The 24,551-nt window shown below is 38.9% G+C and overlaps 1 protein-coding gene across 8 annotated transcripts in view; it reads left to right on the forward strand.

The window, feature by feature from the left end:
- Window positions 1–24,551, forward strand: part of Lama2 (laminin subunit alpha 2) — a 647,931-nt gene that overhangs the window by 422,727 nt on the left and 200,653 nt on the right. For all 8 annotated transcript variants that reach the window (XM_063264627.1, XM_063264628.1, XM_063264630.1 and 5 more), the window contains 2 exons: window positions 1,871–1,988; window positions 10,785–10,919. In XM_063264627.1, coding sequence (XP_063120697.1) covers window positions 1,871–1,988; window positions 10,785–10,919 — 253 coding nt within the window. The remainder of the gene's footprint in view (window positions 1–1,870; window positions 1,989–10,784; window positions 10,920–24,551) is intronic.

The following is a 24,551-nucleotide window of genomic DNA, read 5'->3' on the forward strand; positions in this document are numbered from 1 at the left end:
AATCACTGTTTTAGAATAGCAAAGTACATCAGTTATAGACACCAAAGCTGGCTTACCTGTTATATATGTAAGTGAACTACTTTGCAAATTCCTCCAGACCACCCTAAGAGTCTAGTAGTTTACAGCACACGTTGTTAGTGTTATTTCAGGGACCAGAGTTTTCTTCATTTTTCACTATACATCACTTTTTCAAACCCTATCAAAGTTGTATATTCACCAGAAAAACAAATAAGGCAGATACATCACCAGCACTTGAATATTTAAGACAGGGGAAATATGACAAAAGTTAAAATATCCCCCAGTAAGACATAGCCCAACATCTTTATCATTTATCATAGTTTACATAAACTATGGCAATGCCAGAGTTTACGGGTGAGTTATGTATGTAGTAACTTCTAGAATTCAGTATGCATTCAAGTGGAGGCCATATCCAGAAACAAGGAAAGCCATTGCTTGCACTTCCGTCCTCCTCACCTCTCTACCCTTTCATCCACATGTGAGCTCCCCTAATCACCTGAGAAGCAGTAGTCACAGCAGAGGATCTATTGCTGCCACTCTTCAAGAGCCTTTGATTTTAAGCCCTGCTCTCTTGTAAGCATGTCTGTACAAGAAATTGAAGGCAAGATGATGTTTATATCTTCTACAAGTAGCTATGGATCCCCACAGAAGGTTTCAGTGGAAAGAAGACTAGTCAAACAAATAGCGGTTTTTCCTCCTGCATCACGGAGTCCACAGGGAGTGGAAGAGTGAAGGCATTCTTATCAGAGAGGAGTGGCTGCTTACAGCTCTGTGCCAGCCTTGCTACCACGATGCTGCTTTAGGCAAGGGAAGCAAAACCTGCATTTTAGCCCAAAATTGGTTTTGTAAGGGCTCCCAAGCGCTCATCACAATGCTAGTGAAATCAGCATGTGCATTCATAATTCAATAAAACTTACCTACACTTGTTATAAAGTTTATGATTCAACCTCCTTAAGCTATCGGAGGTACCTTTTATGGAGGCAAAACTACCCAGTGTCTCACTTAAAAGTTTATTTGCAGAACATTCTCATGTTGCAGTCAGTCAGTCATGAAATAGTCTGGGTTTATGGGCTGCATATATTTTAATGCATAATTTCAAATTAATGAAAAAAGTACTGGAGGATTCACTGGGAATATTTCCCTTACCATAAGGGCTTTCCCACCAATAGGAAGTCACTTGATGGATTTATTTAATAAAGCTAATAAAATATTAATTTGGAAGGCACTTTATCCTTTTAAAGATCAGGGTCAGATGATGCCTGGCATTGTTTTCTAGGGGGTTTTCCCAAGTTCTCGAAAGGACATACAGAAGCTCTGGAGGAAGAGAGTAAATTAAAAGCAATCTCACTTGTGACTACAGGAGACATTCTAAGAGAGGGTGACCTTGGGTTGCCTGTTTGAAATAATATAAACGTCTAATTGATTGGCCATGTCTACATGAAGCTACTCACATTTCGAAAACCAAGGAGTAAAAATCCTTATAATAACTTCTCAACAGGACAGCAGACATCCAATTTAGTAAACTCTTTAGGATTTATGTGGATATTTTCCTAGTATGTAACCGCAGTCTGAGAAGAAATAAAAATGCAGTAATTGGACGAGGTAAATGAGCGCCTGGAATTTAAGCGACTTCAAAACTGCGTAGTTATTAGCGTGATGGCCCCCTTCTACAATATGTAATTTCATGTTGCCTTGACAAACAGATGTGTTTTGGTTCATTGAAAGAAGCAAAGAAAAGAATTTACCTGTGACTGGCAGAGATCTGAGGGGGGAGGGTTTCCTTAAGCCTTGAGTAGTTCTTGGAGGCTATATCTGCTTGTGTGATCATTAACTCTGCTTGCAATCTTTGTAGCATTTCTGAAATCTCCATGGAAGGAGCTGAACCAGGACAGGTGTCAGCGGCAAGCCCACTGGCAAACCTGATAGAAAGATGTGACTGCCCTCCTGGCTATTCCGGCTTGTCTTGTGAGGTAAGCTAGCTGCTAAGAACTCCCTTGAGCTCAGCTCCCTTCCAGAGCCAAATGGGCGTCCTTCTCAAACTTCCTCTGCCCTTGATTTCCACGTGTACTCTTAGCCTATTTGATTATTAGTCGTGCATATTGGCAATATGTTATTGTCATTGTTAGCTTGTAAAGAATCTTAACTGGAGGGAAATATCTGATTAAAAGATTTGTAACAATATGCCATAGCCAGGGGTAAGCGTGTCTCAAAAGGCTGGCGTGTATATCCCATCTATCTTCTTGGCACCATTTCTGAGCAGTTAGAGCGTTTAAGCGGTAGTGATTATGAGATATGGTCCTATCCAGTTTGAGAGTGTTTTTTTATATAGAAAAGACAAAACATCTACACTAAATAGCAGGCTGTTCCATTCAACATAGTCTTCCTAATTGTTTCCACAATGCTACCCTCATTCAGTTATCACAATTTTAAAACCATTTTTCTTTCCTTTATTGGGTTTCAATTATATTTAGATTGGCTTTTTTCTATTTTTTAAATGTTTTTAGTAATCACTCCATTCGTTTGTATCTCATATAACCCACTTCCCAGTTACCCCCTCCACCCACCCACCTCTATCCCATGATATCCCACTTCCCTGTTACCCCTCCACCAGCCCCAATCTAAATCTGCTCTCCCACTCCCCTTTACCAGTATGAGAGTGCTCCCTGAACCACACACACTCTTCTACCCCTCTCCTCCAGCATCCCCCTATGCTGGGGCATCAAGCCTCCCTGACCAGGGGCCTCCCCTCCCATTGCTGTCAGGAAAAGCCATCCTGTGTTACATATGAATCTGGAACCATGGATTCCTCCAGGTACACACCTTGGTTGGTGGGGTCTAGACTCATGTTAGTTGCTGGCCAGACTTCCTCAGGAACCGCCATACAAGGTTTGGCAAGTACCTCTTGACCATGGCAAGAGTCTGCAGCCATGATGTATCCCCCGGTGGGGCAGTCCCCAGTTGGCCCTTCCTTCAGTCTCTGTTCCATTTTTCGTCCCAGTTCTTCCTTTGAATAGGAACATTTCTAGGTTAAAAACTTTGAGATGGGTGTGTGGCCCCATTTCCTGACCAGGGACCATGCCTATCTGCTGAAGGAGGTCTCCACAGTATCTACCCCCACTCCTCTGTGCATTTTGGCTAAAGTCATCCCCCTTGGGTCCTGAGAGGGTCCTGTTTCCCTGGTGTCTGGGACCCTCTGGTGGCTCTTCCTAATTCCCCATCCTCCCTGCTACATATTTGTGTTTGATTTTCTGGCTTTCTATACCTCTCTCATATCTCCTCCAGATCTTGATGCTGCCACTCTTATTTCCTCCCCCTCCTTTCTGTTCCCCTTCTCTCCACCTCCCACAATCGTCCTGTTCCCCCCACAATGTAGGACTGAAGGTATTCTTCTGAATGCCTTCTGGTAGTCTAATCAATTTCTACAAATACTAGTTTGTCAAAAGAATACTACAATATTGGTAAGTTTGAAGAGATAAGGAACTGGGCTGAATTTGAGCTTCATCATCAATTACTAGAGCTATTTGTATTCAGGACTAGGGCTGAGACCTTGCATAGATATCTAAAACTCTAGAAGCTAAACATGATAAATACTCAAGACTGAGTAATTAGTGGTATTCCATAACCTGCCATCTACAAATTCCTGACTTTTAAAGAGTTTTCTGGGACTTACTGTATCCCGCATTCTGTCTCATTGGTCACACGAATTGGTGCCCTTTGCATGAAGTTTGATGTTATTGATGTTTCCTCCTACTACAGATTAAGACTCTTATGACAATTATATAGGCTGGGAACCTTAAACAAGTCACTAGTTTGTGATCACTGGCACTTGTATCAAGTCGATACTATGACACATGTACTAATTATAGGTTTATGTGCTGATATATTTTTAATGTAGTTTAATTTGACAACTTTGTAAATGAGATTTTGGAAATTTTCTCAAGAATGGCATGCATGACTCAAGGCCAAAGCCAAAGTGCATCTTGAATATTCTGAAGTGGGGTGGGTGAGAAGGCTCTGTGGGCAAAAGCCCTTGCCACCAAGCCTTACCACCCGACTTGTTGAAATTTCCAGGACCCACGTGGTAGAAAGCGATAACAAACTCCCTCGAATTGCCCTCCCTCGAAAAGCATCTCCACATGCTTATTGTGGTATGCATAAACCAAAGTACACACATATAAATTAAATAATAAACAAACAAACAAAGTTGTAACTCCTGTCTCACTTCACCACTTCAGGTTCTTTCGCTGGCTTATTGCTGTACCCCAGGGTTTTACCTATTGAATCACCTCAAGGATTAATATAAATGAGAATTCACGGAAGAAAAACCACACTGCAAATTCAATGCTGTTACCTTAGCCACCACTGTATGACTCCACAGTGTTGAGAGAACAACTTCATGGGATGACTAAACTGCCTTGAAGCAGCTCCGTCGCCTGCTCAAAGGGAGATATTCATTGTAACATGCACACTTGAGTCTCATAAACAATCAAATGACACATCTCTTTATTAAGCAGTAGTTTCCCCTGGACATGCATTTCTACGCAACACGAACTATTACACTTATCTACATATGCCTTTCAAACATCTGTGGTACGCGGCTAGAAAATGAAGCAATGCACACACACACAATGGGCTAACATTTTGTAAGCAGGAGAGATAGATGCAGAAAGGACACACGGAACTTTCCAGAGAAAGGGAATTGTGTTTCATTGTGTGGCTGCACTGCTGGAAAGCTGTATGAGTTTGGCCAAATCCTTTAACTGCACTAGCAGTCATTATATATAGTTATCGTTATGTAGTTATCTAAACTATAGGATAGAAGTTCTGAAATTTCTGACTTGGTAACATAATTTTCCTATGGAGAATATCCAGATCAAGCTTGACTTCCGGTATCTTGAGAAGAAAGATATTATGTATCCATTTCTCCCCACTTATTTAATACGATTCTCTTCATATTTCAACAAAAACAGGAAGGTTATAAAATTATTTCACTACAATCTACATTTATCCACAAATGTCACATTATATGTTTGTTTTGTGATTTATAGGCTTTCTAAGAAGACTAAAACACACTTTAGCATTGATATTTTCATGACTTGCCCTTATTTAAAAATATGAACTAGCACAAATTAAGCAAACGCAAATGAAAGTAAACGGGAAACTCCTAGAATGTAGCCTACGTAAGTGTGAGCACTCAGCTTCATCTGTGTCCTGTGAGCGCCGCTCCTATTTACAGACAACGATCACAGTGAGGACTTAGTGGAGAGATTATGGAGATAAAGGCTTATCTCTCATAATAAGACACCTGACATGTTCTCCACACCCCACTGCCTCTAATCCATTATACATCTTATTTATAATTCATTTTGATTCTAAAGTGTAATTACCCAAGCATAAAATCTAATCATCAAAGCAAGAGCTAAGGAAGGTTTTGAAATAATCCAGCCCGTTCCAGTAACATATGCTTTGGGTTATGAATACACAAGACGGTTCCTTTACAACATCTTCACCAAGCGTGCAGAATCCTACAGATATTTACATTTGGTAAGCTAACAACTTCATATGTTTAGGCAAAATACGATTGCAGGAAGACAGACTTAAGCATTGCCATTTAAAATGCAGCCAGTTACAAGGATTCTACTCTTTTGCCTATTGTTCTCCTCAGCACAGATTCCTGTCCTTGAAAGAGCTAGTTCTTGTGATTTATGATCACAGTAATTTGGAGTGGAAACTAGATTTCTTTTAGAAGTCAAATAAAAGGTTCTCTCTTTGTATCATACTTGTTTCCAGAGCCCCCATACTTAGCCAGTTTTCTAGAGTAGCTTAGGGTACGATTATTACCTAAACCTATAATCACTTTCAGTTACACACAGACACCATTATTTATGACTTTCCAGCATTGTGTATATGGCATTCTGCAATGACATAACAGATAAGAAGTTTACCTTCTTTTTTTTTTTTTTTTGGTTCTTTTTTTTCGGAGCTGGGGACCGAACCCAGGGTCTTGCGCTTCCTAGGTAAGCACTCTACCACTGAGCTAAATCCCCAGCCCCAGATAAGAAGTTTAATAATGATGCCTAGTTGATGTTTTGAGAGTTCTACTCTCTCAATTCCTTATTTGCTTGGATCGGAGTTGAACTGGTATCTATCAGTTTGAGCAAAGTCCCCAATGCATACATACTAGATAGTCAGAAAATTCAAAATTCATAATGTTTCCACAGAGTGGGCCCCTTCCACATGCATACTTCCCTCAGGGGATCCTTTATCAGTTCAGTGTCATGGCATATGGGAGACCTGAGGGCTGCTTTCATGTAGTATGTTCTTAACAGTGGGAACATAATGTGAGAACTGTGTCACTAGGAGACTGCATGCTGTGCAGATATCATGGCATGCATGTGCACCCAGTAAGATGACTGTTATGTTCCCAGTCAGAGAAATCTATAAGGCCCTTACTGTGTAAATGGTATGTAGTTGACAGAAGCATTGTTTTGTAACACGTTATATAGAGATGGGTTGTGCTGTCATTTTCTCTCCTGAGAACGTTAGAAAATTTCTTGCTGCCTTTATTTTTTTAGTTTTTTCCCAGCAACTACATCTGAATCTTATCTGGGACAGAGTATTTATGTTAATTTGTAGAAAGCATTAGGTATGTAGATTAATTCCCACAACATCCCTATACAAGAATAAAGTTTACTGTACACATACTGTATCCTGTACAATCCCAAGCACATGGCATACGTACACTGTCAGACTTATTCATAGAGCATTACTTATAATCTCCCACTGAAGAAACTGAGACCCAGGCAGGTAAAAGAACTTGCCCACCATTGCACAGCTATGCAATAGAAACGCTGTAATTTAAACTGAGATTTATTTATTTCTAAAAGTGTTTCCTTACATTCAAATATTATGATACAAAAGATCCACGTGTTTCGTGTCAGGAAACTGAGGCTGACTGCACTCAAAACCTGTCTGCAGTGGCAGTGTCAGGAGAAAAGCTAAAGCCACCTTGGCCTGGGTGCAAAACCAGCACAGGGATCCCAGGAAGACTGTGCTCACTGGCTCCTGCCCCTGTCAGCTTCCATTGTCTCCGAGGAGAGGATCTGAGAGATGCTGGCCCACCGCTCTTCTTAATTCTATTAGCTCTACTCCCCACATCTTTTGTACACACTTGATTCTAAAGTTTTTTGAGAGATATCACATGGTGAAAGGAAAAATGAAAAAAGGGCAGAAAAAAATTGAGTTGTGCCAATTTCAGGACAGGAGAATAGAATTTTGGAAAAATCGGAACTATAGGTGGAAGAAAAGCTAACAAAATGAAGTTTGAAGACGTGTTTATTTGCTTTTCTTAAATTCTTCATCAGGTTCCAAAAAATTGTCTTTTGAGAACATGTGAAAGTAATGCCTTTTCTGTCCTATTCAGGCTTTCTTGTGCTGTTGAATTTTGTCCCCTTTGTTTTCAATGAGGGCAGAAAGACTTGATATTTTAAAAACACCTCCAATTAACTCTTAATGGAAATAATAAATTCAAGGTGATCCAGGAAGGGACAGGATTAAAAGGAGATAAATGGTGACATGTTGTTTTAAACAATCTGATAATACTCTAATTCTTACATTGAAAAAGAGTCACTTTTTCTTTGTTTAGTAATACAGTCCACCAAAACACCATATTAAACTGTTTCTTTTTTTCCAATGTGGAAAGGTTTAATGAGAGAAGAAGAATAGAAGAGGAGAGGAATAGAGGCCGGCCATGAGCATGTGGAGGAAAGAGGGGAGGGGAGTGGGGTAAAAAGAGACAAAGGGGAAGAGCAAGAGAGCAAGGAGCAAAGAGAAGGAGAGCTTTTTAAAAAACAAAATATTAAACTTTTAAGAAGAAAGTTTAGATGTCAGCTCAGTTAATAACCTGCTGATTTGTGGGATAAGGAAGTCATGTCCAAAAGACAATAATTGGACCATAGCCTTCACACAGACTTACTTCGAAATCACAGCTCCCATATCCATTAGGGTGTAGTTCCAGGGAGCCCATATTCCCCTTTCAAATACACTTTAAAAACACAGGATGATAGGTGTGTCTGTGACCCTCAGTGACCCTTGGCCATGAGCACTACTAACACCTTCTCAGGAGTTTTAACTTGCCTCTTGCCCTTCATTTTATCAACTCAATTGTAGTCTTTATGGGTAAAGCCAAGCATCAGAACGTTTCAAAATTCCCCAAATAACTGAACAGCAAAAGGAAAGGCCTGCTTCTGGGTTCCATCGGTGCCAGAGCTGACCCTTTGCCACAGCTCTCTATACCCAAAACTGGCCAGGGGAGAGCTGGTCTCCCAGGAGTGCTGACCCACAGGGGTACGGGAGGGTCAACACACCTCAGTGACAAAGACAGACACTAGCTCAGAATAAAAGGCTGGAAAACAAATGCCCAAGCAAATGGTCCCAAGAAACAAGCTGGAGTAGCAATTATAATATTGAATAAAATGGACTTTCAACCGAAAGTAATCAAAAAAGATAGGCAGGACAATTCGTACGAATCAAAGGAAAAATCCACCAAGATGAACCAAGATGAACTCTCAATTCTGAATATCTGTGCTCCAAATGCAAGGGCACCCACATTCATAAGAGAAGCTTTACTAAAGCTCGAAGCATACATTGTAGCTCACAGGGTAGTTATCTATAAATGAATTCTTCAGCTGTAATTTCTACACTCTTTCTGTAACAATGGGGAAAGTTAACCTCAAGTGTCAATAACATGATTGATTACATACCCAAATGTACAATATATATTTGAATGTACTATAAGACCGAAAAGATACAAAGTTTTGGGTTTGTTTGTTCTGTTGTTTTTTTACTAATGGGTTCAGCCTTTCTATAGTTTGCTCAAATTCGGGAAGGAGTTAAATCTCATTAGAATTTCTTATAGGCTGATAAAAGCCAAGAGACCCTTCATTAAGTGCTTAATTGAGGTACACATTAAACAAATCAAAATAAATTCAAGGAGAACACTGAGCATTTATTTCTCTCTCTCTCTCTCTCTCTCTCTCTCTCTCTCTCTCTCTCTCTCTCTCTCTCTCTGGGGGACTTCTGTTTATTTTATTCTGAGCTGCTTAGGCCAGATCCAAAGCATGTGCACGCTTTAAGAAGTTCTTGGAAAAACATATATGCCTACTTAGCCAGCTGTCATTCTCTTTTTCAACAGAAGAGAGTTTTAAGAGAGGTGTTTAAACAGCCTCTTCATAATCCTCCGTGGTATCCAGGAACTGCCTTCCATCTCTTAATCAGAAATCAAACACTGTCTGATGAGAGACAGCATTGAGCCTGGTATGCATGTCAGTGCACCTCAAACTGAGGGCCTCTTCACAGAAATCTAATGCTGTTCTTTTTTTTTTTCCAATGCTATTCTTGATACAAGCATATGACGAAACTTTCATGAAGATGAAACTCAGGGTTTTGCATATGTCAGGCTTACCAACAATTTTCTGTTAGCTCTGTTTTCATTGCAAAATGAAAAAAAAATACAAATCAGGAAAGGATACATTTTATAAATGTCTGGTAGTTTCAAGACCCAGAGATTTTATTATTTTGATTTTTTCCTTTATATGAGTTTTAAATCATATTGATATAAATAATGTAACTATAGGATTTTTTATTTTGTTTTACTAAGATGTTTTTGGACATTTGCTAGTTAGCTATCAAGTGTAGAAAAGCATATTTTCAGCTGTCAAGGACACTGGGCTAGCATCTCGTTAGTCCATATGACAATGTTAGTTAAAAATAAACCACTCAAGAAAAGGACACTTTCAGGCTTTCTCAGGCAAAAAGCAATAGATGCAAATGAAAGCTTTCCTCTGCGAAAATCTGATGACATGAGGCTGCCTGTGCTGGAGAACAGAAGAGGGACCTAGCAGAAGTATGTTGTTGTAAAAATATAAAAAATAAAATGCTGTCTTTTTACCCACTTTAGGTCCTACACCTCAGTGCCCCCAAGATATTGGCTGAATATCTTAATTCTCAGTCAGCAAAGCCTCTCACCCGCTCTGCTCCATCCCATATCACACTGCCTCTCTCTGAGCCTGGCAGCAGTCTCTCCACCCATCTAGTTCCCAAGGCAGGTTTCCATGCCAGAAACACACATCCCACAACGGTAGCCCAGACCAGCCGCCCCACACTCCACTACACTTAAATCTACACATGAAAGAACATACAACACAATAACCTTTGACCCAATTGGTAAGATATAATTGCCCACCTAAACATACAAAGCCCAGTACCATCCATCCCTTAAGAACATTAATAGCAACCTGTGAATACACAGAACAGAATCTTAACATCACCCGCCATATTGTTCTGTCACGACTTCTCTCCCTCTCCCTCCTGTCTCTTCCTCCCTTCCGTTCAGTCTCCTCCTCTTCCTTCAAACTTTTCTCCCGCCCATCCTTCCTTCTCATCCAATGACAGGCCTCCTTCTGTCCTGTACCTGCCCCTCACCTGTATTTTACAAATTAAATGGGGAGAAGGTTCTGGTGAAGTCACCTGAGTCCTGAGTATGTGATTAGGCAGCTGTCCTTGGGGCAGTGGAATTAGCATCAAAATACAGGTAACTCCAGGGCAAACCATAACAGAAACATATTAAAATTGTCATTTATGCTTATAAGTGGGACTCCCCAAATTCACATACACACAGAGAGGACATCTTTAAAACTACTGAAGAAATTCTGTACGGAAGCAAGCATGCTAACATACCTGTCCTGATCGCCTTCTTTTTCTTCTAGACGTGTGCACCAGGATTTTACCGAGTGCATTCTGAACCAGGTGGCCGAACTCCCGGACCAACCTTAGGAACCTGTGTTCCCTGTCAGTGTCATGGACACAGTAGCCAGTGTGATCCTGAGACCTCAGTATGCCAGGTAGGTACCTGCAGATTCCTGGACAAGACCTGTACGCTCCTTTCGCTTTCCAAATATGCAGTCCTCCACGCAGAGGCAGATTCCTCGGCAAGGAGCATAGCTGTGTGCTTGAAACAGAAAACGCAAGGGGCAAGGACGGTCGCCATGTTCTACGTTTTAAGATGTAATGAGGGATTATGATCGGGAAAAACCCTCAGTTCCTCTCCAAAAAAAATGGAATAATATCATCTTAGAGCACGGGAGAACACACTGGTCAAAAATTATGTGGTATATTATTTTCTAATTATGAGAAAAGTGGGTTTTTATGGAATCTGGAAATTATAACCAAATGCTTAAAGGGTTAGGATGGTAGAGTGAGTATGGCCTATATGAAGTCTTAACTTTGATTTCCAGTTTTGAAAATTCAAAAGAAAATAATGGAAGGGGTGGTGGTGGAAAAAGGAAGATCTAAAGAAAAGACAAGAAAAGAAAAGAGAAAGAAAAGTTGTTACAAAAAAAGTTTCCCCCAATACAACCTAAGTCAAAATATTTTAGTATTTTAAATATTTCCCACTGGGTTTGTCTGTGTTTAGAAACCGGGCATGCAGTACTGTTAGAGTTTTATATTGTGCTTTGTACAAGTGGCTATCATGAACATCCTTAAGTGCGTTGGTTGTATACACTATCACTTACCTATTTCTCATAGAGTTAAGGCAACTGTTAGTGGTGCATCTTCCTGTGACAGGCAGAACCCTGAACCACCATTTGCTTTTGAACCATCTGGGCCCTCCAGTCTCTCACTGGTATTTCAGGATCCTCTGTCATTGCTGATCCCCTAAAGTTGAATCACTTTATAGCTCTAGGCATCCATTTCTCCCATCTTCTTCTAGTCTTCTGACATTTTTCCACTGAACCTTGTAGAACTCATGGTAAAACATCAATAAAATCCCATGTAGAATTCTCTTCCCCCCTAGCTTTCTCTTCAGTTTGCTTATAGAAATCTGACTGTCCCCTCACAGGCTGCCAGTCCTGTGGCCCTCCTAAGCAGTCATTGTTTTCTGCTGTTCTTCATGTTCCTGACCCTGAAGAGAGGGTGGGCATCCCTGTCCCATACTGCCAGTCTCAGCCTTCCGCACCTTCTCCTCTGTGGCATCAGACAGCTTTAGCTCTTTCTCATGTCTGTCTCTGCTCTGTCAGCTTCTTTAGTTAACCACTCACCCCTGAGCAGACGCTTGCTTCTCTAATCATTTTCCTTTGTGGCGTTTCCATCACCTAAGCAAACCACTGATGTAATCCTCCTTGATTTTAATGATCATAAAAAACCAACTCTCCATTCTTTGTCTTCTTAATTTCTTCTGCCTTTGCCTTCTCCGTTTTGAATATCTTCTTTTTTGGGCCTCTGTCGGTTTCTCTCCTGTTCAGCCCTTAGCATTTCAACATCATAATCTCATCAAGACTTGCACTATATTTCTCATGTCCTCGTGGGCTTTCTTATCATTCTCCATCTACCTTGGTTGTCTTTCTCGTTCCCCTTCTCTTTCACTGTCTCTTTCTCTTCGATTTTTGAGGCAGGGTCTCTCAGTGCCATGGCACTTGCCAAGTAACCCTTGTTGGCTGGACAGAGTGCTCTGCTGCAACAGAGCTGAGGTTACAAACACACAACACCACGCGAAGCCTGTTAGTGTCCTCGGACTCAGATGCAGACCTTCATGCTTGTGTGGATGGAGTGTTTTCTAACTGAGACATCTCCTCAGCCCTTGGTGTTGTTTCATATGAAACCAGCAGCAAGCAGAAAAAAAGGGGGCTATAGCTCACATGACCTCAGCAACCATTGATCACTTTTTGTCTCTGTTACCTCTTACTCTCTTCCTTCCATTGGGAAAAAAAATATTCTTTCTAGAAAAGACAGACTTTTAGGCTAGAGATGTAACTCATAGTGGAGCACATGTGTGGCACACACAAGGTTGTGTGTTTGGAGTCTAGCGAGTGGTAAATGAGAGTGTAAGTCCAGGAGGGAGAGACAAGGCTTCACTGTGTATGTCTGATCCTCACCGTTTCTGCTGTTCAAGGATACCATTCTCTTAATCTCCCATCCCATTCGCACCATCATTCAAAACAGAACAAGTCTTTTGGCTCTATACCTCCTTCTAACTACCACTCCCTCCGTCACCAAAGAGTTTTCTTTATGCCATTCGCAGTTTCTCTTATTCTATGTGAACACCAGTTAATAAAATCAAGATTTTTACTTCCAGGGCTATGGTAAAGCCCGTGATTCACTCAGTCCCAGGGTTTACCCTTTGTGACATATCAACAGAGTTTGTCACCATACATCTCTGCATTGTTTTTGGAAGTCGATGTTTGGTTGATTGCCCAGCCATGCCAGCATGAGGGTTTCGAAACACCCCCTCCTCCCCCTGGTTCCTCTCTTTGTCCCTCTCTTTTCATTACCCTGTTATCAATACATTGCATTCCCAGGATGCAATGCCTTTTGCTTCTCTACATACACATGTTCCCATAGTGATCTGGAACAGGCATGTAAGTATCGCACCTAGACAGTGATCCCACAGTGTTTGCATAATTCCTACCACTTAATTTTAATTCTTCTCTAGTAATTCTAAAAGTTTTTGTGGTAGTGGTTTTTTTCCTTCAAAGATATTATTAAAAGACACATCTTCTTGATTAATATCCCTTCTTCCTTATAACTCATGATTTCTAAATATGCATTGTTATCTTTTTTCATATTAAAATCTGCTTAAGGCTCAGATCGTCTGTTTGCCTTTGGTTTTTACTGTAATGCTTTGCTTCCCTTCCTTTTAAAATGTGCTATTTAGTAACATACACAGATTTTATCACCCTTACTTCTTGTAATTTTCTGAACTAGATTCCATATATTCATTCCAGTGACATTTTAATCATCATTTTATCCATTTTTCTAAGATATATAACTAGGATTTTGATTGAAATTGAAATAAACTGCACTTTAAGGAACTGTTGTATTTATACAGGTTTGTTGTGCTTCCTTAAGCTAGGAATGTTATTGTCTTCTCTCTTTAAACATTTTATATCTTATGGTTAAACTATTATAAAGGATAGGTTATATATTTTGCACATTAAAATTACATATATTATATATTTTAATTTCAGTAGTTAACATTCCAGTATTTTTGTTAGCAGATCATTCACTAACTAGTCTTTACAATAAAATCTTAATATGTGTTTGATATTCAAACATTGTTATTCACAACCTATCAATGTTCAGCTAGTTATATTTATTGTATAGTTATTGATTATTATTTTACAATACATGTTAGCTTCTTGTCATATACCATATCTATAATAATTATTTTATAAATTTTATTGACAGGAATAGCCTAAAATGTTAAATAGATAAATAATCAACAACTTTTCTAATTCATGATCTTAATATTAGAGTCTCATTCTTCTACAGTAAGCTTGGCAGCACTAGTTTATTAAAGAAAAATCATTCCTGGGCTGAGAGATGGCTTAACGCTTAAGAGCTTAACAGCTCTTGCAGAGAGCTTAGGCTCTGTTCCCAGCACCCACATGGCAGCTCCCAACTGTCTATAACTCCAGCTCCAGGAGATCAGGCACCCTCACAGACAAATCTACAGGGAAAACACCAATGCACATAAGATAAAATAAACCATAAATTATTATAAAGAAAAAGAAAATAATTTTTGAGAAAGACAATTGTTCCTTGTCATATTAAGAAATGTCTTTTTATTCCTATATTCTCAGAAATACTTCTTTCAGTCAGGCGAGGTTATTAAAATGCAGTACATGATTGTGGCGGGTGGACCAAGAATAAAGGCAGATTTTAGAGGTCTTTGTGCATAGTTTTTCTGACTAAAGATGAGAGAACTGAGAGTAAAATCATAAGTAATATTAACTTTCCTTGAGTTCCCAAAATAATTAGTATTTGCTTTTGATGTCATAGTCTTATTTTCTCCTTTTCTGTAAATTTCAACACATAATATGTGGAAGTTAAATGCACTATCCTTATGTAGTTTTAAAGGATTACATTTGCTTCAAATGATTGATTTAAACACAGTCATAAATGAAAGTTTAATTTCCCTTTTATTAAACAAAAGTTACTGTCCTTTTCCTGTTTTCTTTTTGTTTTTGTTGTTGTTATTGTTGTTCTTCAGTTGGTTCTTATGAATAGTTTTTTGCCTTAAGAATCCTCAGTGAGAGTCTATTTTCTAGGAATCCCAAGATGAAGTAAGAAACAAATAAATACGTTCATCAAACACACACAGTTATATATAAATTGTTATGCCTTGAATTTTTATATTGTCCTTAGGGGAACTTTTGAAGTTAGACATATTTATTTATCTTAGAAGCAGGCTTCTGAGGCAAATAGGAAACAACTATTATTATAACCTCATGGTGCAATCAAGGAGACAGAAGCATACTGATTTCTGTGGACTCCAGCTGTCTTAGCTAGGGTTTCTATTGCGTTGAAAATACACCATGACCAAGGCATCTCTTATAAAGGCAAACATTTAATCAGGGTTGGCTTACAATTTGAGAGGTTTAGTTCATTATCATCACAGCAGGAAGCATGGCAGTGTCCAGGCAGACATAGCACATGGTGCTGGAGAAGGAGATGAGAGTTCTGCATCTTGATCCAACTACAGCCAGGAGAGGACTGTTTTTCCAAAGCAGCTAGGAGGAGGAACTCAAATCCTGCCATGATGTCACACTTCCTCCAACAAGGCCACTCCTACTCCAACAAGGCCACACTTCCTAATAGTACCACTCCCTGGGCAAGCATATTTAAACTACCACCCCAGCTTAAAGTTATATCTGTCACACTTTGCTGTGTCCCTAATTTTGCTTCAGTGTCAGGCTTTAGCTCCATTATCTTGACTCAAATTTTGACTTCAACTCTCAACTGACTGGATGAACCTAGGCAGTTTCTTTAATTTTTGTGGTGCCTGGGGTTCTATATTTGTCAATTGATAACAATAATAGTTGTACCTCTCAGCGAATTTGTATACAGATGTTTATTGTATAAATAAAATAGTCAATAAACAGCTTAAAACATGACTTAGCAGATGGTTGACTTCATAAAGAGCAGTTAAATGGGGCTCAGTGGCTAAGAAAATTTGCTGCTTTACCAGCGGATCCAAGTTCAGGACACAGCACTCAAACGGAAGCTAACAGTTACCTGTAATTCTAGTTCCAAAGCATCTAACACACTCTTGAGGAGTCCACATATGCCTGATACTCCATGAGTGCCACATGATGCACATATGTACATGCAAGCAAAACACATAAAATAAAACTAAATAAAATGTTTTAAAATAAAATTAAAAGGCACTCTAAGTGGCATTGACAATTACCACATTATCCTTCATTTGTAGTCTTAGTTTAAAACTAACAAGCTATTAATTAATATATAATCACAATCCAAATAATCATTATTGTGTCTAGCACTATGGAACATTTTCTCTCTTAGCTTATTGGAGTTACTGCAACAAGACACCATACAACAAGCTCATAGGCTTATAAACAACAAAAATAATTTTTATAGTTCTAAAATTTGGACTATTCACCAACTTCTATGTCTGGTATGGACATTTCCACGTCACAAGGAACACTATTTTTTCAATGTCCTCACATGGTAGAGGAACTCTAATGGTAGCTCCCTGCAATTAATTTTTGTAAGAGCACCAGTTCCAACCAGGAGTATTCAAACATAATCCTCCACTCCATCTCAAAGGGCTAGTTCCCAAGACCATCCCATTAGGAGTTAGGATTACATCAAAGGACCATAATGGTATAGACATTCAACAAACAAATTCCAAGCTAAACCCCTTGAGGAGATGGTATCTAGAGGTGGGAGCTCATTTATTCTTCTTACTATATTTACTTTTTATCTTCCTTTATAAGTAATAGAAAGAATATGCATATAATTATAGAGAAATATGTGGTTAAACAACTCTCCCAATAAGCACTACTGTGTGGCTGTGCTCTTCCTAATTGCATATGACATTTTCAAGAGAGTGGTCGCCTCATCCTCGGTTTGAATAGTTTCTAAACCTTCCACACGGTTTCTTACTACAAATACGTCAGTGGCTGTCCTTGAACCTGATAGGACTTGGCTTTCTATCAATGAAAGGTTAAAACTTATGAGATGTTACACCCTAAGAAGTAGAGGTAGTGTGCTAACTACGAGTGAATAGAGAGGAATATAAAAGGAGTCATATGGATAAACGACAGGTGGGTAGAGGCATACACAGTAGCTGTTGTCACTATACCCTGTAAGTTTTATGTCTTATTTTCCATAATATTGAGCCTTTAGCTAACATATATTTTAAAGGGGTAGTTTGTAATAATAATGTTTTTATTGGGTTAGAAGTATAATTTTAGAAGGAAATTAAAAAATACAAATCCCCTTCACTCTTGTCTGACACAACATCAATACCTGTAATTCAATTATAAGTTTTCTCTTGGCCAAGAGCAGAAAGCCAGTTAAGCACTGACACACCTGAGAGCAGAGGTAAAAGCAACTCTTCTTCTCCAAGGGACCCACCTGGTGGCCTCAGGACACACAAAGGCAGAAGTCATCTGGAACTGGACACTTCCATGTTTCTGCCTGTACCCAGAGCTGAACCACTCCCACAGCTCTCTGTACCCAAATCCCATGGGGGAGAGAGCTGGACTCTCAGAAGTGGGGACAATCCTGAGAGCTCACAGGAGACTGCCAGTTCTGACCGCATTCCTGGAACAAAAGGAATCTGCCTAATGCCCACTGGATACAGGAACCTAGGAGCAATCCCCAGCAGGAACCTTCCAGTTTCTGCCTGTGCTGACAGCCGAAAGCCAGTCCCCTGGAGCTCTGACACATCTGAGAGCAGAGGTAAGATCAACTCTTCTGCTCCAAGTGACCTCCCTGGAGGCTTCAGGACACGCAAAACCAGAAGCAGCTCTCAGGTCCCAGATCCAACTCAAAAAAAAAAAAAAAGCAAAAACAAAAAAACAAAAACAAGCCTCTAGGAGTGCTGACACAGAAGCTTAGAGGAGGGTCAAGCCACTGTCAGAGACAGCAAGACCAGATAACACCAAAGACAACCAGATGGCAAGAGGCACACACAGGAACCTAAGCAACAGAAACCAAGACTACTTGGCATCATCAGAGACCAGTTCTCCCACCAAAGCAGATACTGGATATCTAAACACACTGGAAAAGTGAGATTTGGATTTAAAACCACATTTTATGATGATGATGATAGAGGACTTCAAGAAGGACATAAATTACTCCCTTAAAGAAATACAGAACAGCACAGGTAAACAAGTAGAAGCCCTTAAAGAGAAACACAAAAATCCCTTAAAGAATTACAGGAAAAAACAACAAACCAGGTGAAGGAATTGAATAAAATCATGCTGGATTTAAAAGTGTTTTAAAAGAAACAATGAAAAAAGCAAAAAGGGAGACAACCCTAGTGGTAGAAAACCTAGGAAAGAGATCAGGAGTCATAGACACGAGCATCACCAACAGAATACAAGATAGAAAAGAGAAGCAAAGGGGCAGAAGATACCATAGAAAACATCTAAACAGCCATCAAAGATAATCTAAAATGCAAAGGGCTCCTAACCCAAAACATCCAGGTAATCCAGGACACAATGAAAACATCAAACCTAAGGATAATAGCTGTAGAAGAAAGCGAAGACTCCCAACTTAAAGGGCCAGTAAATATCTTCAACAAAATTATAGAAGAAAACTTTCCTAACCTAAAGAAAGTGATGCCCATAAACATACAAGAAGCCTACAGAACTCCAAATAGATTGGACCAGAAAAGAAATTCCTCCTGTCACATAATAGTCAAAACACCAAATGAGCAAAACAGAGAAAGAGTATTAAAAGCAGTAAGGGGAAAAGGTCAAGTAACATATAAAGGCAGACCTATCAGAATTGCACCAGACTTCTCACAGAGACTATGAAAACCAGAAGACCCTGGGCAGATGTCATACAGACCCTAAGAGAACACAAATGCCAGCATAGGCTCCTATATCCAGCAATACTCTCAATTAAGATAGATGGAGAAATCAAGATATTTCATGACAAAACCAAATTTCCACAATATCTTTCTACAAATCCAACCCTGCAATGGATAATAGATGGAAAACTCCAACACAAGGAGGGAAACTACACCCTAGAAAAAGCAAGAAAGCAATCTCCTTGCAACGAAACCAAAAGAAGAGAGAAACACAAACATAATTCTAGATCTAACAACAAAAATAACAAAAGCAACAACCACTATTCCTTAATATCCCTTAACATCAATGGACTAAATTCCCAATAAAAAGACATAGACTAACAGACTGGATATGTAAAAAGACACAGAAATTTACTGCATACAGGAAACACACCCCAGTGACAAAGACAGATACTACCTCAGAGTAAAAGGCTGGAAAACAATTTTCCAAGCAAATGGTCCCAAGAAACAAACTGGAGTAGACATTATAATGTTGAATAAAATTGACCTTCAACCAAAAGCTATCAAAAAAGATAAGGAAGGACACTTCATATTGATCAAAGTAAAAATCTACCAAGATGAACTCTCAATCCTCAATATCTATACTCCAATGCAAGGGCAACTATATTCATAAAAGAAACCTTACTAAAGCTTAAAGCACACATTGCACCTTACCCAATAATAGTGGGGGACATCAACACCACACTCTCATCAATATACAGATCATGGAAACAGAAACTAAACAGAGACATAGAGAAACTAACGGAAGTTATGAACCAAATGGATTTAAGAGATATCTATAGAAGATTTCATCCTAAAACAAAAGAATATACCTTGTTCTCAGCACCTCATGGTACCTTTTCCAGAACTGATCATATAATCAGTTGCAAAGCAGGCCTCAACAGATACAAGAAGGCTGCAATAATCCCATGCATCCTAGCAGATCACCATGGACTAAGGCTTGCCTTCAATAACAAAAATAACGACAGAAAGCTCACCTATACATCAAAGTTGAACAATGCACTACTCAATGATAACTTGGTCAAGGATGAAATAAAGAAAGCAATTAAAGACTTTTTACAATTTAATGAAAATGAAGACACAACATACCCAAACTTATGGGACACAATGAAAGCAGTACTAAGAGGAAAACTCATAGCTCTGAGTGCCTCCAAAAAGAAACTGAAGAGAGCACACATTAGCACCTTAACGGCACACCTAAAAGCTCTAGAACATAAAGAAGCAAATGCACCAAAGAGGGAGTAGAAGGGAAGAAATAATCAAACTCAGGGCTGAAATCAACCAAGTAGAAAGAAAAAGAACTATACAAAGAATCAACAAAACCAGGAGCTGGCTCTTTGAAAAAAATTGACAAGTTACATAAACCCTTAGTGACAGTAACCAGAGGAACAGAGAGAGTATCTAAATTAACAAAACCAGAAATGAAAAGGGAGACATAACAACAGAATCTGGGGAAATTCATATATCATCAGATCCTACTACCAAAGCCTCTACTCAACAAAACTGGGAAATCTGGATGAAATGGACAATTTTCTAGACAGATACCGGGTACCATAGTTAAATCAGGATCAGATAAACCATCTAAACAGTCCCATAACCCCTAAAGAAATAGAAGCAGTTATTAAAAGTCTCCAACCAAAAAGAGCCCAGGAACAGGTGGGTTTAGTGCAGAATTATATCAGACCTTCATAGAAGACCTCAAACCAATGTGGTCCAAACTGTTCCACAAAAACAGACACAGAAGGAACACCATCCAATTCCTTCTATATAGCCACAACTATGCTTATACAATTAAGCTTATACCTAAACTACACAAAGACCCAACAATGAAAGAGAACATCAGATCAGTTTCCCTTATGAATATAGACACAAAAATGCTCAATAAAATTCTTGAAAACAAAATCCAAGAACACATCAGAATGATCATCATAATCAAGTAGGCTTCATTCCAGTGATGCAGGGATGGTTCAATATATGGACATCCATCAACATGATCCTCTATGTAAACAAGGATGTGGAGAAAGATCACTTCTCCATTATTGGTGGGATTGCAAACTGGTACTATCACTCTGGAAATCAGTCTGGAGGTTCCTCAGAAAATTGGACATTGCACTACTTGAGGACCCACCTATACCACTCTGGGCTTATACCCAAAAGATGCTCCAACATATAACAAGGACACATGCTCCACTATGTTCATATCAGCCTTATTTATAATAGCCAGAAGCTGGAAAGAACCCATATGTCCTTCAACAGAGGAATGGATACAGAAAATATAGTACATCTATACAATGGAGTACTACTCAACTGTCAAAAACAATGACTTTGTGGAATTCATAGGCAAATGGATATAACTAGAAAATATCATCCTGTGTGAGTGAGGCTACACAATCACAAATAACATACATTGTATGCCCTCACTGATAAGTGGACATTAGCCCAAAAGCTCAAATTACCCAAGATACAACCCACAGACCACATGAAGCTCAGGAAGGAAGACCAAAATGTGGATGCTTCAGTCCTCCTTAAAGGAGGGAGCAAAATTACTCATGGGAGAAGATATGGAGACAAAGTTTGGAGCAGAGACTGAAGGAATGGCCATTCATAGCCTGCCCTATCTTGGGATCCAGCTCATATATATATATATATATATATATATATATATATATATATATATATATATATATATACATACATACATATACATGTATATATATATATATATATATATACACACACACATACAGCCACCAAAACTAGACAATATTGATGAAGCAAAGAAATGCATGATGACAGGAGCCTGATATAGCTGTCTCCTGAGAGGCTCAGCCAGAGCATGACAAGCACAAAGGCAAATGCTAGCAGCAAACCATTGAACTGAGAACAGGGTCCCCATTGGACCCTGTTAGAAAATTAGAGAAAGGATTGAAAGGGCTGAAGGGACTTGCAACCTCATTAGAACAACAATGCCAACCAACTAGAGCTCACAGGAATTACCCAAAGACTATACATGAACTGACCCATGGGTCCAGCTGCATATGTAGCAGAGAATAGCCTTTTGGGGCACCAATGGGAGGAGGAGAAGCCCTTGGTCCTGCCAAGGCTGAACCCCCAATGTAAGGGAATGTTGGGGGGTGCAGGAAGGTGAGTGGATGGGGAGGGGAACACCTGTATAGAAGAAGGGGAGAGGGAGGGGATGTGGACTTATGGATGGGAAACCGGGAAAGGGAATAACATTTGAAATGTAAATAAAAAATATCCAATAAAATAATAAGTTTCCTCTTCAAGAAATAGACATTAATTGGAGTGTATAGTATTTAAAAAATGTAAACTTTCCTTAATATATCTAGCAACACTGCCAAAATATGATTATTCATATTTTGTAATAGCTTTGACTATTAATGCTTAAAAAATGAGGTAGTCTTTAAAATCTTTGGCCAAATAGTATGAAAATTTTGCTTTAACTTGACTACAAAATGCTGCTTAAAAACCGAGATGAGGGAACACATTCTTACTTGATTGAATGTTTGATTTTTGAAAGCTCAGGTGAATTCTAGAGAACAAGCAGATTCTACAGGGGTGATTAAGAGGTCCGTATGAAAAATACGCGAGAGATTATCAAAATGTAAAATTTGTACCAGGGTAGAAGTGAGTTATAAGTCTGTCCAGGTTTTGTTTTTTAAAACGGGGTAGGAGAATCTCAGGGAAGAGGTTAATTTTGATATCTCACTATGGTTTATTTAACAAGGTTTTATAAACTGGAGAAAAGTTAACATTGTTCTCTAGAGATGAAAAGAGATTCTTTGAGCATAGTGAGCATCCAGCCAGTTGGAAGGCCGACTGCACAGACAATGCGTGAGGCTCTGCATTCTCGTTCTGCAGTATATTATCACAATCCTAGGCAGGATGATGAATTATATCTCAAATTCTTTTAAAGCAATGTTAGCTGTGTGTGCCCAACTATGTGTATATATCAGGACTAGAAATATATTGGTAAGATACTGGTAAAAATACAGGCCACTATACATAGATTTTTTTCATTTATTCTTATAATACATTTATGAGACAGGCAGTATCATTTCTTCTTTCATAACAGATTAGGTGATATGACAGAATTAATAACTTGCTTAAGCCGAAAACAGTGAGGATGGGATTTGTTGTTCAAATGCCGGATTGTTTAAGTAAACAACTGATTCGTGTTCTATGATATCCCCACAAACAAAGCTACAGATAGAATCTGCGAAGTCAGAGTTGGAAGATTAAGGGGGTGTAAAAATGGCTGCAAAAGATGGGACACAGTAGACTCCAGAGACATCACTAACCGTAGGGTACCCCCTCTACAGTAAAAGTTCAAAGTGTTTCCCAGTGATATTCCATTACATAAAGCTGAAATGGTTCCTAACCTTTAGGATGACAGAAAACGTGCTAACAGGTGACCTGTTGACCCACAATTAACAGTATGAAATTAACAGGAAAAAAATAATTTCTTTCACCTGTCCATCTGTTTTTGTGGCTTTCTTTACAAATATTTCCAATATGTCCATCTTGTGTTCAGTGCTGGGTTACGAAGATGAAGATAGCAGCATATTATATTAATTTAGATGATGTAGATGTGAACACTGGATTGCAGATTTACTAGGTACTCATGCTTGGCACTGATGTGCCTACAAGCTCCAGAAATCAAGGATGGAAGGAGTCGTAATACGTTTGCAGATCTCAGCAGCATACTTGTAAACCCTCCCCACCCACAGTGCTTTGAAAGAAACTCTGAGTAAGGATATTGTTTACAGCCTAGCTTGTTAGGAGAGATCTGCGAAGTAATGTTGGATATTTGAGCACCTCTCTGGGAGATGAGAATTGGACTTCATCTGCCAAACATTAGAAGGCAGAACTCATAACTCAGATTGCTGCCTTAAAACAAGACTGAAGGAAATGAAATGTTGGCATGGCACAAGGAACATTTCTAGTTTACAGTCGTGTGAGACTGAGAGGCCTGCTTTACAAGAACTGTGCATTTTGTGATACCCGAAAGAAAACGTAGAAAATGTCCCTATAGTGTAAAATTATATTCAGTTACTCCTCACCTTAAGTCTAAAATACAAAATTGGGTTATATTCATTGGGTAGTATAGAAGACATATGGACCACCTGTAATCCAGGGTGTAAGGCAAGCATTCAAATTTCACATATTCTAATATACTAATGAAAAAATTACTAGTGTGTTTAAACTTCTGTGGATGTGTTTAAACTTGTTAGGCATGTACAGTATATAAATTTCCCTATGGAAAATTTCCTATGTAAGAAAAATACTATGCATCCTGTTTCAAAACATATTGGGTAGTATTATAAAGGAGCTGTGTGGCAACGTTTCTAAAATAGCATTACGACTTATATGCTTTGTTTATGGACTAAGACAGGATATTTTATTCACTTAGCCAAGTATAGCATGTTAGTGTATCTGTGAAAATTCAGTAATTCAAAAAAGGTTAAAATATGCTTGGTTTTATTTTTTAGTAATCAGATAATGTAAAATTTCATATTTAAGAAAATTAAAACCACAATTTGTGGCCTTTGTATTTTTAGCAGTGGTCATTATACTTAAGCAACTGATTTCAGTTGTTAGCATT

The sequence above is a fragment of the Rattus norvegicus genome, chromosome 1, assembly GCF_036323735.1.
Source record: "Rattus norvegicus strain BN/NHsdMcwi chromosome 1, GRCr8, whole genome shotgun sequence".
In the NCBI taxonomy this organism is placed as follows: domain Eukaryota; kingdom Metazoa; phylum Chordata; class Mammalia; order Rodentia; family Muridae; genus Rattus; species Rattus norvegicus.